General features: G+C 65.7%; 2 protein-coding genes across 7 annotated transcripts in view; both read right to left on the reverse strand.

Moving 5' to 3' along the window:
* The window catches only part of TEKTIP1 (tektin bundle interacting protein 1), a 119,500-nt gene extending 114,983 nt beyond the window's left edge, over window positions 1-4,517 (reverse strand). The window contains exon 1 of the mRNA XM_053220128.1: window positions 4,502-4,517. The gene's annotated coding sequence lies outside the window, so the exon portion shown is untranslated. The remainder of the gene's footprint in view (window positions 1-4,501) is intronic.
* NFIC (nuclear factor I C) overlaps window positions 1-11,705 on the reverse strand; it is a 60,634-nt gene extending 48,929 nt beyond the window's left edge. For 2 of the 6 annotated variants that reach the window (XM_053220121.1, XM_053220120.1), the window contains exon 1: window positions 11,148-11,705. In XM_053220121.1, the coding sequence (XP_053076096.1) occupies window positions 11,148-11,690 (543 nt within the window). In that variant the 5' untranslated portion in view covers window positions 11,691-11,705. Of the gene's footprint in view, window positions 1-5,353; window positions 5,520-11,147 lie in introns of those variants that run through there. The other 4 variants (XM_027049357.2, XM_027049360.2, XM_027049359.2 and 1 more) reach the window with 4 other exon arrangements.
* Window positions 11,706-14,219: the final 2,514 nt, after the last annotated feature.

Here is a 14,219-nt window from a genome sequence, read left to right on the forward strand (position 1 = left end):
GAGAAATATGTAATAAAATGTCAGTTTGAACAAAGTGCCCTGAAAAAATTTCAAGGAGTTTGAGGAGGGCCAGGGGATCCCTTGGGTTGCGGGGTGTTTTTTTTGGTTTTTTTGCTGACGGTGGTCAGGGAGGGTCTTTCAGAGGAGAGGACACTTGAACAAAGACCTAAAAAAATGACAGTCCAGGGTAGGAGCTCTCCACATAGTGAAAACAGCATGTGCAGAGGCCCTGAGGCAGCCCCGTGCCTAATGTTTTGCAAGAACGGCGAAGAGGTTGGTGTCACTGAAACAGAGTGAACGGGAAGAATGGGAGGGACGAGAGCAGGGAGGCGACGGGGGCCGGGTGTGCAGGGTCTAGTGGGCCACTGGGAAGAATTTGGGCATGTATCCTGAGGAGTGGGAATGGAAACTTCCTGCCAAAGTGACCAGGGAGTCTGAACCCTGGATCTCCCGACTTCCCTCTCTGTGCCTTCATGTTCCAGCAGGATGGCCGGGGTGCGGGAGAGATAGATAGGGAGTCATTTCAGGGGCCGATCACTTCCTGAGCTACCGACAGGGACGATCCTTGCACCCATTTTCCGGATGGAGAGACTGAGGCGCTGAGCACCGAGGCCACCCGCCCACAGCCACGCAGCCGGGGAGGCGCCAAGCTGGGACTCGGACCTGCGTCCCTGTGACTGGGGACCTCCTGACCCCCTTGGCCTCGCTGCTGGGCCCTTCAAGCACGTGGTCTGGCCCCATGGCTGGGACTCCCCGGAGCACCCTGCATGCCCCCTGTGAATCCCGTGTGACTCCCTTCCCCTGCTCCGTCCCAAGTCACACGCCACCTCGTCCTCGGTCAGAACGGCAGGCCCTCCAGGACACAGATTTGGTCCCTATCGTTCACCGCTGTGCCCCCAGCGCCCGGATCCCCGTGGGAGCAACCTCGCCCTTAATTACCCCCCTGTTCACACACCCCAGGCGCGGAAGGATGCTGCTACCCCGCTGGGTTTGGCCAGACTCGGGACGACCCTGGACAAGGCCCGGCAGGGAGGAAAGACCACGAGAAAGACCCTCGGGGGTCACCGCTGTCCCCATCACCCAGCCCAGGGCCTGGCTCCCTGCCCAGCAAGCAGTGACAGAACGAGGGGAGGGTATGCTGGAAAGGCCTCCCAGATGTTTGATCCAATTACTAGTCTAGCGACCGCCATAATCACAGCCACATTTATTTGGCACCCACTGCATACCAGACGCTGTGCTAAGGGTGAGGCATCCGAGGAAGGCAGGCCTGCACACCTTGTCTCAGCTGGTGGACCCGTGCGGCCGTTCGTTTATGCAGCAAACATAAGCACCTACTGTGCGCCGGGCACCTCAGAGGGGACGCGCCTCCCTGAATCCTCAGGCCTTAACGAGCTGCTGAAGCTCACCCTGAACTTCACCGTGAGGACGGGGCACGAAGAGTGAGGTCCCCTGCCCAGAGGCACCCAGCCGGAAGGCCCAGGGCTCAGTGCTGAGCCTCCTGAGCGAGATGTGGAGGCGGATCCGAGGGGCCCTAGGTGTCCCGCTCGGGGAACCCCGTGAGGGCACGTCCGCGGCGAGGCGGGGCCGTGTCTCCGTAGGTGCGGTGTCAGCCCGCGCGTCTGTGCGTCTGTGCGCGTGGCTGCGTGTGGTTCAGTCCCGCGGGGGCCCCTGCACGTGCACCAAGGGGATGCACCTAGGCGAGGCGGCACACGCGTGTATGGGTCGGTGTGAACGCGTGCATTTGTGTGACGGGGGGCGGGAGGACCCAGGACCTGGTGAGTGTTTTGTGTGCATTTGGTGTGGGTTCAGGCTGAGAGAGACAGACAGAGACAGAGAGCCGGAGAGAGAGAGAAGGAGGGAGGGAGGAGAGAGAGAGAGAGGGAGAGAGGGAGAGAACGCTGACTCGGCCAGAATCCGGGCTTCGTGATTTACAAGGCGCCTGGCCCTGACGCGCTGAGGCACCTCACCGCCGCCGCAGAGAAGGGAGGGAGGGACGCAGGCACGGAGACAGAGAGCAGCCTGGAGCGAGGTCGTGCTTTCTGCAGGAGCGAAGCAGGGGCCATCAGACCACGGGCGGCCGGTGGGGGTGGGGGCACACCCACAGGGAGCGTCCACCTGCCCAGGCCCGGCTCAGCAACCAGGCAGGAAGCGGCCCCAAGCCCAGCCTTGCCAGCCGTGCTGTGCTGTGCCACCCCGGGCAGGCCCTGGCCCTCTCTGGTCTGGGCTCCTCTCCCGGCCCTGAGGTGCTGGGGGACCCCGACCCCCCCAGAGCCCCCACCAGGCCTAGACGTCACTGATTCCCGATCCCCACCCCCCCGCCCCTAGGAGGCACTTCAAATATCTAGTACACAGATCACAAGTCCTGGCCACCCTCCCAGCCTCAGTCTCCCCGCTGGAGAAACGGCCCTAAGGGGCTGAGAGGGACGGAGGGGCAGAAATGAAGGGAGGAATGAATGAATGAGGGAGGGGCCCTGGCGGCCCGGCTTGGCCGTGGCCGTGGCCGTGGCCTGGGCCCAGCCCCTTGGCCCCGGGGAATCCTGGGCCCTGCAGCCAAGAGGGATTTGGCCCCAAACCCGGAATAACTAACGTGGCGGGCGCTTGGGGCGGAGGGAGGCAGGGAGGGAGGCCCAGAGCGGGGCGAGCGGGAGGCCGGCCTTCCCGCCGGCAGGATTTATGGAAGTAACCGCTGCTCCACAGTTACTCTCGAGAGTAAAAGTGAAAAAGCACTTGAGTCACCATTGAAACAGGGACGGGGCTCCCAGAATCCTCCAGGGCCGCCGTGGCCACCCCCCCCCCCTCGGTGGGCAGGGCCGGGGGCGCAGGGGCGCTGGCACCGGGCGGCCGCCTCCCACCCCCACCCCACCCCCGCCCCCCGCCCCCCCCACCGCTCCGGCTCCGACAAGGATCCGGGTCGAATCAGCTAAAAGGGAGCTATTTTCGGATGGGCTCAGGTTGTAAAATTAGTCGGGAAAAGGGGGGACATGGAGGCCCAGAGACGGGGAGACACGGGGAGAGACACACAGAGACAGAGAGGGGAAGAGATGTAAGACGTGGGGAAGGACACATGGGGGGACAGAGAGAGAGACAGGCTTGGAGGCAGAGACAGGGAGAGACACAGAGACACAGACGGGGGGACAGAGAGACGGGCGGAGGGAAATGATGGTCAGACAGAAACGGGGTGCTGGCGAGGGGCGCAGGCTGAGTGGGGTGGCCAGGAGTGGGGGTCCTGTGGGGGCGGCCAGGGTCCTTCCGGGAGCCCCCAGACCAGGCTGGGTCTGCAGGGACCCCTGAGGATCACACCTGGCTGCGGGGCACCCCTCCTCGGTGGGGGGGACGCAGGAGAGCAGCAGGGGAGGGGTGCCCCCTGCATTTGGGGCCCTCCCCCTCCCTCCATGGTGGGGGGGCTCTCTCTGTGTGTCCCCCCCCCCCCCGTCGCTTGCACGGGGCAGCCTCAGATTTCCCTCACTGTTGTCTCCACCACCCGGGAACGGCCACCAAGCCAGGCTCCTGAGCACACATGTTCCCGCTCGGGTTCCCACCGCAGCAGCGTGGACGGAGGCCTGTCTCCCGAGGAGTCCTGATGGGGCAGTTCCAGGGCTCGGTGACAAAAGGCGGCCTTCCAACCTCCTCCCCTGGAGTAGCCTCCCTGGCTCGGCCCCCCCCTGTGTGGCTCCCGGGAGCTGGGGAGCGTGAGAAGGGCAGAGGGGGCGGGGGCACCCGCAGCCACCCAGGCCACCCCACCAGCCCAGAGACGGGGAGGCCCAAGGTCACACGCAACCCTGACTGCAACCTTAGTTGTTCCCGGGGGGCCGGGGGGGGGGGTGGTGGTGCAGAGCCTCAGGACAGTGGGGAGGCAGAGGTGGGGCAGCAGGGGCAGCTTCCGGGGACCCCCCCTCCCGAAGTTGTTCGGAAAGGGAAACTGAGGCCCGGATAGGGGCAGGGACTTGCCCAAGGTCACTCAGGGGATCATGGGTAGGACAAGCCCGAGACCCTCTCGGTGCCCGCCCTTCCGCTGGCTGACAGGAGCCAGGAACTTCCCAGCGGGGCAAGAAAGATTCTACCACGAATGAGGGAGACCCCAGGATCGTGAATAGGGCCCCCCCCCAGACACTGGCGGTCCCTGGGGCCCAAGCTAGGCATCCACGTGCTCCCCATAAGGTGCTCCTCAGGGCACCCAGGCTCCCGGTGGACTCCCACCCCCTGACTTCTGCACTTTACAGTCTGCCCCTGTCTCCAGAACCTGTCTTAGTCCTCCCGGAGAAACTGAGGCCGGAACCCCACTGGCCTGAAGACACATAAGGACACGGGGGGGGGGGGGGGGGGAGCTCGAACGAAGGCAGACCTCGGGAGGCCGTCCCACAGGGAGCTGGAGGAGGAAAGGAGTCCCCCGGGGTGCGGCCCGGGACAGGGGCAACCGCCCCCTCCCCACGCACCCCCTTGCCGGTCGCACAAGGGCTCAGCCCGGGGCAGTCTGGGAGCGGGGCCAGGGGTGAGAGGCTACGGGAGGGGGGCAGGGGCAGGGGCAGGTGCCGGGCTGGCGAGGGCGTCCGCAGCGCCGCAGTGCCCCGGCCAGACCCCGGAACGCCCGGCCTCCCGGCTCCTCCCGGCGCGGCGGCGGCGGCGGCGGCTCAACAATCCAGAATCGATGCGGCGAAAATATCAGATCGGTGTCGGGGGGGGGGGGGGGGGGGCGGGCGGGAAGGGGGGGCGCGGGAGACCAAGCCGGGACGTCAGCGCGCCCCCTCCCCCAGCTGCTGGCGCCTCCAACTCCGCGCGCCCCCTCCCCCTCCACGCACACGTGGGCCAATAATGGGGGGAAAGGCGTCCCGGGGCTGGGGTGGCGGGGCACAACCTTGGTGGGGGGGGCGGGGGGTTGTCTGGGGAGCACATCCGAGGGCTCCTCTCCTCGAGAGAGTGCCGAGTGGGGGGTCCAGCCAGGACCCCTCGATGCCACCTGGAGGCAGGCCGGGTCCGGGGCGGAGGGGTGGGGGTGGGGGGGGTCACGCAGAGCCCGCCTTCGGCTCTCGGGGCGAGGGGCGCCCCCAGACCTTCCCGGGTGGAATGGGGGCGCGCGTCCGGCGAGCCTGCTCCCCGAGCCCCGCGTCCGCGTGGGGTGGGGGGGTGGGGGAGAGGCCTGGGCGCCGGGGGGCGGGGCGGGAGTCCCGGGGGAGGGTCGGGGCGGGGGGGGGGGTCCCCGACCCAGCCCATCCCCCACCGGCCCCCGGCCCCCGGCCCCGCGGCGGGGGCGCCCCGGCGGGGCGGCGGGAGGGACGCGCGCCTTTCGCGTCCCGCCTCCTCGGGCTTCCCGAGTCCGGGGCCAGGCGGCGGGGGGCGCGGGGGGCGCGGGGCGTACCTGGGTCAGGCAGAGCGGGGACGAATACATCCCGGGCGCGGCGGGAGGCGCAGGGCCGGCCGGAGCGGGCGCGCTGAACTTACTGAGTCATTTTTCCAAACCCCCCCCCGCGGCCGCGGCCGGCGCGCTCCTCGCCGCCTCCTCCCTCGGTCTCCCTCCTCCCTCCCTCCCGCGCTCGCTCGCTCTCCCTCTCTCTTCCTTTCCTGTCCCCCCTCCCTCTCTCCTCCTCCGTCTCTGTCTCTCCGTGTCTCTGTCTCTCCTCCCTCTGGCAACCTCCCCCCTCCCTCCCCCCAATTTTCCTCCCCTCCCACCCGAACCTCCCACTTCTCAACATCCAACTTTCAAAGAAACGAGGGAAAAAAAGAGCGCGAGCGGGGAAGGAAAGCCGCTCCCCCCCGCCCCCCCCCCCCGTGCCCCATGAACCCCCATCATTGCTATTATTACGAATTACGAGCCGCCCTGGTCCCCGGTCGGCACCGGACCGGGGACCCACCGGCCGCCACGGGTCCCCCAGGACCGCCCACCCGCGCCAAGTGGGGAGGGGGCGCTGGGCTGTTGCTGGACACTTTGGGGCCGGAGGTGGATTTTTAAGACCCCCCCCCCCACCCTCCCCGCGCTGGCCGGGAAGTTGGAGAAAAGAGCCAAGTGGGGGGGGGGGGGGAGGGAAAGAATGAAGAAGTGACGTGTGCAGAGGCCCAGCGCCAGCGCGCGTCTTTCCCCTTAAAGATGTACGACCCGGGGTGCATGGCAGCAGAGGGGGTCCCTCGGCACCTCTGCCCCTGCTCCCCTGAGAGCCAGACATGGGCTGCAGTTGCCCGGGCACAGGGGCTTCGCTCCAAGTGACCTCCCTGCGCCTACCAGCCCGAGAAAGTCCCCCGCTAACCCAGAGCCTCCAGGAATCTGCTCTCACCTTTCCAGTTAGCACCAAAGGGGGACTGTGGGGGGGAGGGGGGCGCAGGGGGGGAGGGGTTGGCGTCGCCCGCGCGGCTCCTCAACATCCCAGGAGGATGTGTCCAGAACGCAAGGCTGGCCAGACGGACCCTTGCAGCCTCTTCTCTGGGTGCCCAGCAATTTCTCCTGGCACTCCAGCTGTGTGCCCATTTCACGGATCTGGAAACTGAGGCACAGTGAGTGGCTTGGAGCCAGACCACCTGGCCTCAGCCCCTACATCCCTAAAGCTCCCTTGTGCTCCTTCTGGAGTAACTGGACACAGACCTGCCCTCCTCCGGTGTCAGCCCCTAGGGCAGCTGATGACCATGACCTCAACCCTTCTCCATCCACCCCCTGAATCCTCCCAGCCTCCACGGCTGAAACTCCTATTCCCACTCCACAGACTAGGGCGAGGTGTCGCTCTGCCCCTTGGCGTTGTCCCCTGTAAACTGCACTAACACCGCCCCTCCCCCGTGGGGTCCATGGGCATAAGCATATCGACACTTAGCCTGAACCTCTACCCAATGTGCACCGAAACATTCTTAGAAAGCCTGGTGCTTTTGACTTGTCTCTCCCAGTGTCCTGACTCCAAATGCTACCCTCCAGCCAACTTGAGGCAGCTGTCCCGTGCCCAGGGACATGGAAGGTACCAGGAACCCTATTATCGTCCCGTGTTACAGGGGAGGAAACTGAGGCCCCGAGGAAGGAAGCCACTCGCCCAGGGTCCAGGCGCTGGACTAGGAGGGAGGAGGGTTCCTACAGAATGCCTGTTCCCGGGGCCACCGCTGCAGGCGGGCGTCTGTCATGCAAACAAACAGTGCTTAGCACATCATGAGCACTTCGCAAATATTTTATTTAAAAACCCCTTGTGCGGCTGGGGGGGGGGGCGGTGTTAAAACCCCAGGATGACGGGGGAGGGCAGGCGTCTAGGAATCCGAATGCCAACCTAACATAAAGCAATATTTTATTATTTTAAAATGGCTAGGAACGCATAGAGCCCAGAATCCCCAAGTCACAGACGTTTAAAAGTTACACTTGACTTCAGAGCGTCCTCCCAGCTGGCTCCCCTCCTCCCAGCCCTGCCAGCAAGCTGAGCTCCTTTCCAAGGTGAAGTCTGGAGAGCACAAGACTACCCCCCTGGGAACCTCAGTTTCCACACCTGTACAATGGCAGCAGTACCGGACGCATGGAGGAGGGCTGGCGAGATAGGGGTCCTGGGGTTACCGGTGTGACCACCGTTGACGCCATTAGTGGCGGAAGACGGTAGAACCTTCTGCCAGTTCCCAGACACCAGCGAACTGTTACATGTCTCTATATTCTGGTTCGGGTCGGAGGGGTCCCGCAGTGCTCCCAGTAGGTCCACAGCAGGCCAGCTACCGTGCAGGGTCGCGGCCAGGTCTGCGTCTCCTGGGGCAGCAGCTAAACTCCCATGTGTCCCTCCGCTTTGCCCTCAGTGCAAAAGCGCGAAGGGTAGGAACTACCCTGGTGAGCCAGCAAATGCTTGCCCCGAGTTTCTTTCCAAAGCAATCGGTGCATTTGGACCTGTTTGTTCCAAGGCCCAGAAGGGGAGGGGGGCAGGTTTAGCTCCTGGCCCTCTGGAGCACAATTTAGCTCGGTGGCTAAAAAATGAAATGACGCGCCCTCCTTATAATCCGTCTATAGTCTTCTGTCCCTGACACGGACGCACAAGTCTGTGGACCGCCGCTCTGTGCCAGTCTCTAACACCAACGCCAACAATTCGGGCCAGCTCCGGACTGAGCGTCCTCCCCCAGTCCCGACGACCCCGGATGTCCCCAGACATTGTCCAGTGTCTCCTGGGGCACAGCAGTCCCGGGTGAGACCTCCCCCCGCCCCCCGGCTGTAAATGCCACCAGGTAGACTCAACACCCCATTTGGGATTGTTTTTTAAAAATAGGTCAGCATCCGTTTATGAGACTATGTGTTTGTTCACCTGTGCAACGGGTCAGGCGGGGCTGAACGAAAATCTAGCTTCTTCCCCGGAGTGGGGTCCCGCACAGGGAGGGATGGTGAGGAAGGCTGGTTTATTACTTGGGACACTTGTGTATCCTCTTGAGATGCCCAGCGATGGTTTGTGGAACTAAAAGCAAACTTTTTAAAGAGGGAGTGGAATTCACAGAGCAGCTCAGGCAGGGACCATCGGTGTCCACGAGGTAACTCCACGGCTACCACACCCAGAGAACAGAGGGCCCAGCACCGCACCAGGCCTTGGACATGCATACCTACGACAGGGTCACCCTCCTCGGCCCGTGTGTGTCCCCATTTTACGGAGAAGAAACTGAGGTCCTAGGAGGGATGTTAAGGTCTTTGGGCTCACGTGAATGTAAGCTAGGACACAGACACAGAACGCCGTGCCACGCAGGTTCTCACGTATCACACACACGCGCGCGCGCGCACACACACACACACACACACACACACACACGTGTGCAGTGGCCCGAGGCACACCAACACCTGAGCTCCTCCCCCATGGTTGCCCCATCAACCCCTCCCCAGGGCCAGCCCCGGGCTCCGCCTGGAGGTGGGGGGAGGCGGGGCGGTTTGTCCTTCGACCCTCCCAAGCACAGGTGCCTGTGCCCTCGAGGGTCAGTGTGGGTCTGCGCGTGCTTTTCTGGTGCCTGAGGATCATGTACACCCGCGGCCGCCAACTGTATACCATGACAGGCTGTGGGGGGCGTGGGCGTGCGAATGGTCCTGCACAGATGTGTCCCACTGCACCAGGCGACCCGTGGGACAGGCTGGTGTCGGGCAGGGCAGACCAGGTGTCCCCGGGAGTGTCGTGTCTGGGGGCTGGCAGCGAGAGCGCAGGGGAGGGGGAGGACCCGCCTTGACTGGCAGTGGGTGGGAAGGTGACCAGACTATGTGACCCTGATGGGGGAGCCCTTTCACCCCTTCCCAAACAGCCCCCCCCCCAAATGGGATGCAGGTTCAAAGAAACAAGACAGAGACTCCCGTCTGGCCTTGGTGCTTTTATATTTAGAAAATTATATAAAGTTCCCTGCTGTGGGGGTGGGGGTGCCGCGGGGATTCCCCTGTAGGGGAGAAAACAACACTTCGTGCCCGTCAGGTCTGGCCTAGTAGGGGGCAAGTGCACGGAGGCAGGGCCGGAGGCGGGGGGGGGGGGGGGGTGGCTCCCAGCATAGGGGGGTCAGGGGGTGTCCTTGGCCAACTCTCCTGAGCCCGACCTGGCCCCGCACGCTTCACTTCTGTAACCGGCCATCCCTCGGGACCTCCTCCGCCCGCGGAGTCGGGGGACCCCCGCCGCCCCGCCTCCCTCCGGGGCAGGTCCCCGCGCACGCGCAGCCCCTGGCGGGGAAGGCGCCGCCGCCACCGTGTGATCGTGTCCCGGCGCCACCTCGCGCCGAATCGCAAGCCAGGACCACCTGGGGACAGCGTGTGGCGTACGCCGCCGAGTCGGGGGGAAGTGGAGGGGACCGTGTGTGGGGGGTGAGATGGGGGGACAGGGCTTTGGCCTGTAGAGGAAACACCCGTCCCTCACTCAGCAATCCCGGTTACAGGAAAAAAGGAAGTGGGGGGGGGGGCGAGGGAGAGTGTAGACCCATCCCCAGGAATAGTCACTCGGCGCTAATCACACGCTCACAGAGACACCCAAGTGTCCCCGGGGACGCAGCCACATGACAGAAGTTCCCCACTCACCGGCAACCCCCTAACCGCCACACATTCACTTGGGGACACCCCACGGGTCACCCAGGGACATCGCGGCCCTCGGGGACACACACCCCGCCGTACGGCTTCACGACACCTTCCCACAGGGACGCACGGTTACCCAGACACGCACACACTACCCCTCAGCCGCACAATGCTCCAACACGGACGCAACACGACACGCACAGCCACGTGGATGCGCAGACACACACAGACACATAAAGGAGAGGACTCGACGCCTCGAGACCCACGGACCCCTGCACGGAGGCGGGACTGCCCAGCCACAGACACGCGGACGCACTCCCGGCTTCCGTGCTGCCCCGTCCCGGAGCACGGAAGCCCCCGCACGCACCCCTCGAGCGCCGGATTGCCCCCGACGCCCCCGGACTGGACACCGGAACCCTCGAGCGCAGCCACCGACGCTGGCGGGCCTGGGGCGCGCCGGGCCGAGACCCGGTGACCCCTCCCGGCTGGGACCCGGCGCGCGCCGTGGAGGGGCCGGGGTCGGCCCGGGGGCGGGGCTCGGGCACCGCAGGAGCAGGCCGGGGGGCGGCTCCAAGTTCAAGGCGCCCGGCGGCGGCCGCTGCGCGCTCTCCGCCCCTCTCCGCAGCGGCCATTTTCCGCTAGCTGGCGCGCGGCGCTCGCCCGGCCCGGGGCGCCCCGCGGGGGCCGCCGCGACCCCCGCCCCGCACGGCCGGGGCGGGCGCCCCCTCCTCGGCCCGCTCTCCCCCGCGGGCTGCGCGCTCGGGGGTCGTGCGCTCCGGGCCGCACCCTCCCGCCTGCGGCCGGGCCAGGGAGGAGGCGGGAGCCGGGTCTGGCGTGTGTGCGTGTGTGTGTGTGTGTGTGTGTGTGTGTGTGTGTGTGTGCGCGTGTGGGGGGGGGGACCCTCTCCCGGGAGCCCCGCCCTCATCGCCAACTCCGCTGCGCCAGCCCGGGGCCCCCCACTTGGGGTCCCCCACTGCGCCCCGCGCGCCAGCTCCGCCCCCAGCCGCGAGGGGGGGGCGGATCGGCGGGCGGGGGTCCCGCGGCGGCGGGCGGTGGGGGGGGGGTCCCCGCCTGGAGCCCCTCCCCCGGGCGGCCCCCGCCCCCCGCCCCCCCAGACCTTGCAACTTTCGCCGGGAGCCCACGCACCACCCCAAAAACTCCCCGGGCGAAAACGAAAGTGGGGGCGGCGACGTACCATGGCGCTGCTGCGAGGAGGCGAGGCCGGCGCCGGAGCGAGCGCGCTCGGTCCCCGGCGAGGGGGGGCCGGAGGCGGCGGGAGGAGGCGGCGAGGGAGGGCGCGCGGGGGAGGGAGCGAGCGCGCGAGGGAGGGGGGCGCGCCGCGCCCGCCCCCCCGGCCCGCAGGACCCTCCCCTCGGCCCGCCCTCCCCCCGGCCCCGCGCGCCGCCCGCGCCTCAGGCCGCTCCGCGCCCGGGCCCCGGCTGCGGCGGCTCCGGCTGCGGCTCCATCCCCGGCCCGGCCCCGCGCGAGGGGAGGCCGAGCAAGCGGCCGCCGCGGCGGGTCGCGGGGCCCGGGTCGGGCGGGCTGCGGAGGACGCGGACCCACCTTCGCCGCGGCGCGCGCGCGCTCGCGCGCACACACACACACACACACGCGCGCGCGTAGAGGGCTCGGGGACACTCGCGGCCCGGGCCTCTTCGACTCCGACGCGGACACGCCACGCACACCGACGCGCGCAGACCCACACACTCGTCACGACACACACAGCCTGCGGTGCCATCCAGACACACGGGGACCCGCGCTGGCAGCCGATGCGGTGTCTCGGACGCACAGCCCCTGCGGGCTGCCACGAACACAGACTCACACAGCCTGCGGGTGTCACCCAGCCAGACGCTCGGGGACTCACATATTCACAGCCTGCGGGTGTCACCCAGACAGCCACAGCCGCCACGCTGTCCCGTACACAGACTCACAGCCTGTAGGGTGTCACCTGGACGCTCGCCCAGGTTGACAACCCTAGGAAGACACTCCGGGCCTCGGACTGACCTGCACCCCTACCCCCAGGACCCCTCCCCCCCCCCCCCCCCCCCCGGCGATTGTGCCAGCCACCCAGACCAGCGAGTGCAGGTGTCCCGGATACACGCAGTCACAACAGGCACGCAGAGCGGGGGGAGACGGGACAGATGGGGACGCAGACAGAGACTCGGACACCGAGGACGACAGACCTGGGGGGCGGGGGTCCCCTGCGGGACCCGCAGGGGCTCCAGCGGGGCGGGGGGCGGGGAGCGCGCGCGGCGGCTGCACAGGTGGGGGTGAGCGGGCGCCCCCTCCCCGGGTCAGGATTAATGGCGGTGCCTCTGCAGCGGGGGGGGGGGGGGGGGGGGGGGGGGGGAGGGGCGGGGCCGAGGAGGGTCAGCCCCCCGCCCCTGCCGAGCGGGCAGCGGAGAGCTGGGACGCGGTGCCGCAGCGCCCCCCACCCTCAGCGCTCTTCCGCAGTCCCCCCTCCTCCGGCCGCCGCAGAGCAGGCGCCGCCCCCTTCCCCCCCTCCCCGGCTCTGCGTCTGGCGCAGCTGGGGGACGACGGGAGGGGTCTCGCCCGAGCCGGGTGGGTGGAGAAGATTGTGTTATCATCCTTCGGTCCGGGTTTCCCTGTGCCTGCGACCCCAGTTCCCCCGCACTGGGGGCTCCGGGGTTCAGGGACCCCTTTGGGGAACTGGTTCCCAGCTCCCCCAGGGAGGACGCCAGGGTTGAGGGTGGGGGCAGGCGGCATCTCACGACCAGAATCGGGCCTTGGGCCGCCCTTCTGGAGCCGTGGCTGACTCTAGGGGCTTCTGGAAGTTGACTGTGCGGTTCTGTGCGCGCCGCTGGGCATCCCAGAGGCTGGGAAATCTCGAGCAAACGAGATGTGACACTACCCTGCCTACATAGTAGGTGCTCAGTAAGCCTCGGCCCGCACTTAGCGGATCTCCACCGGGCCGGGAGCACCCACTCTGAGGCCTGAGGTCTCATTCCATCTGCACACTCTCGTAGGTTTTCAGAAGGGAAAACTGAGGCCCAGAGAGGGCACCTCATTTCCCCCTGCTCAACCAGCATGTCGGGAGCCCGAGGACCCTAATCCTGGCGCCTTCTCCAGGGCGCTCCGCTGGGGGGAGGGGAACGCTGTGCAGGTGGCCTTGCCTCTCACAAACCTGAAGCCGGAGGAAAGGGGGTGTCTATTCTGGTTCTGGTAAGGGAAGGGTTAAGGGGATAGCGACCCCTTCCCCCACCCACCTTGCGTCTCTCTCCCCCTCTCCACCCTCCTTCCTCATCTCTAATCTGCCTCTGTTAATCCCCAGCTCGAGTCTTCTGTCCCTCCCTCTTAGGTACCTGAGAGGAAGGGGGGGGGGAATGGGTTGATAGCAGCCAGATCCCAGGGGTTGGTGCCCAGGGGACAACCGGGGGCGGCACCGACGGAGCCCCCACCCATCATTTCCCCCAGGAGGCCACCCCTGGGCTGTGGGAACAGTGCTGCATGTGAGCCTGCTCAGTTACCTTCGTAGCAGCCCTATAACTCCATCTCTGTTTTATAAGGAAACCGAGGCTCAGAGAGGTTTAGATAGGTCCCTGAGGTCACCCAGCTAGCCCAGAGGATGCTTTCCTGACTGAATCACATCATTTCAGCTTCTTCTGTGATCTGAATAGGCTGAGAATGTCTCAGACCATCACCTCCTGCTTCCTGTATAACCGTAGGACACAGCTGAGCTGAGTTTCTGCCACTGTGGAGCAAAGCCCCCCCTTCCTCCAGATGTTTGGCCTGAAGTTCTCTCACTCTGTTTCATTCCTGGGAGACGGAAGGGATTCGTCAACGCATGAAAAGTGCCCAGCCTTACGCAGACCAAAGAGAGGATAGCAAACAGGAAGAAAACACCATATGCTTTGGCACTCATCAAAGAAAGTAGGTAAAGATGTTTAAACTGATAAAAGCTAATGCTGGTGAGGATGTGGTGAAACAAGCATTTTCATAAACTGCTTGGAGGCGAATGTGGGTATGAATTGGGAGAGCCGTTTGGCGTGCGCGGCGGAGGCCTAAGACAAGGTTCGACCTTATGGTCTAACTTCTGGGAGTCTATCTCGAACTTCTACGACGTATCCGTGCCCCTGAAGATGCCATTGCCGTATGCTTGTGAAAATGGCCATACGGCGTTTCTCAGCCCTTTTTTCATTATATGCACCCTGGAGCTGTTTTAGACTTTTTATTTCCTAATCATCTCTCATCAACTTTTTTTTTAATGTTCATTTATTTTTGAGAGAGGGAGAGCGAGAGAGACTGG

Source organism: Acinonyx jubatus, chromosome A2 (genome assembly GCF_027475565.1).
Source record: "Acinonyx jubatus isolate Ajub_Pintada_27869175 chromosome A2, VMU_Ajub_asm_v1.0, whole genome shotgun sequence".
Classification (NCBI taxonomy): domain Eukaryota; kingdom Metazoa; phylum Chordata; class Mammalia; order Carnivora; family Felidae; genus Acinonyx; species Acinonyx jubatus.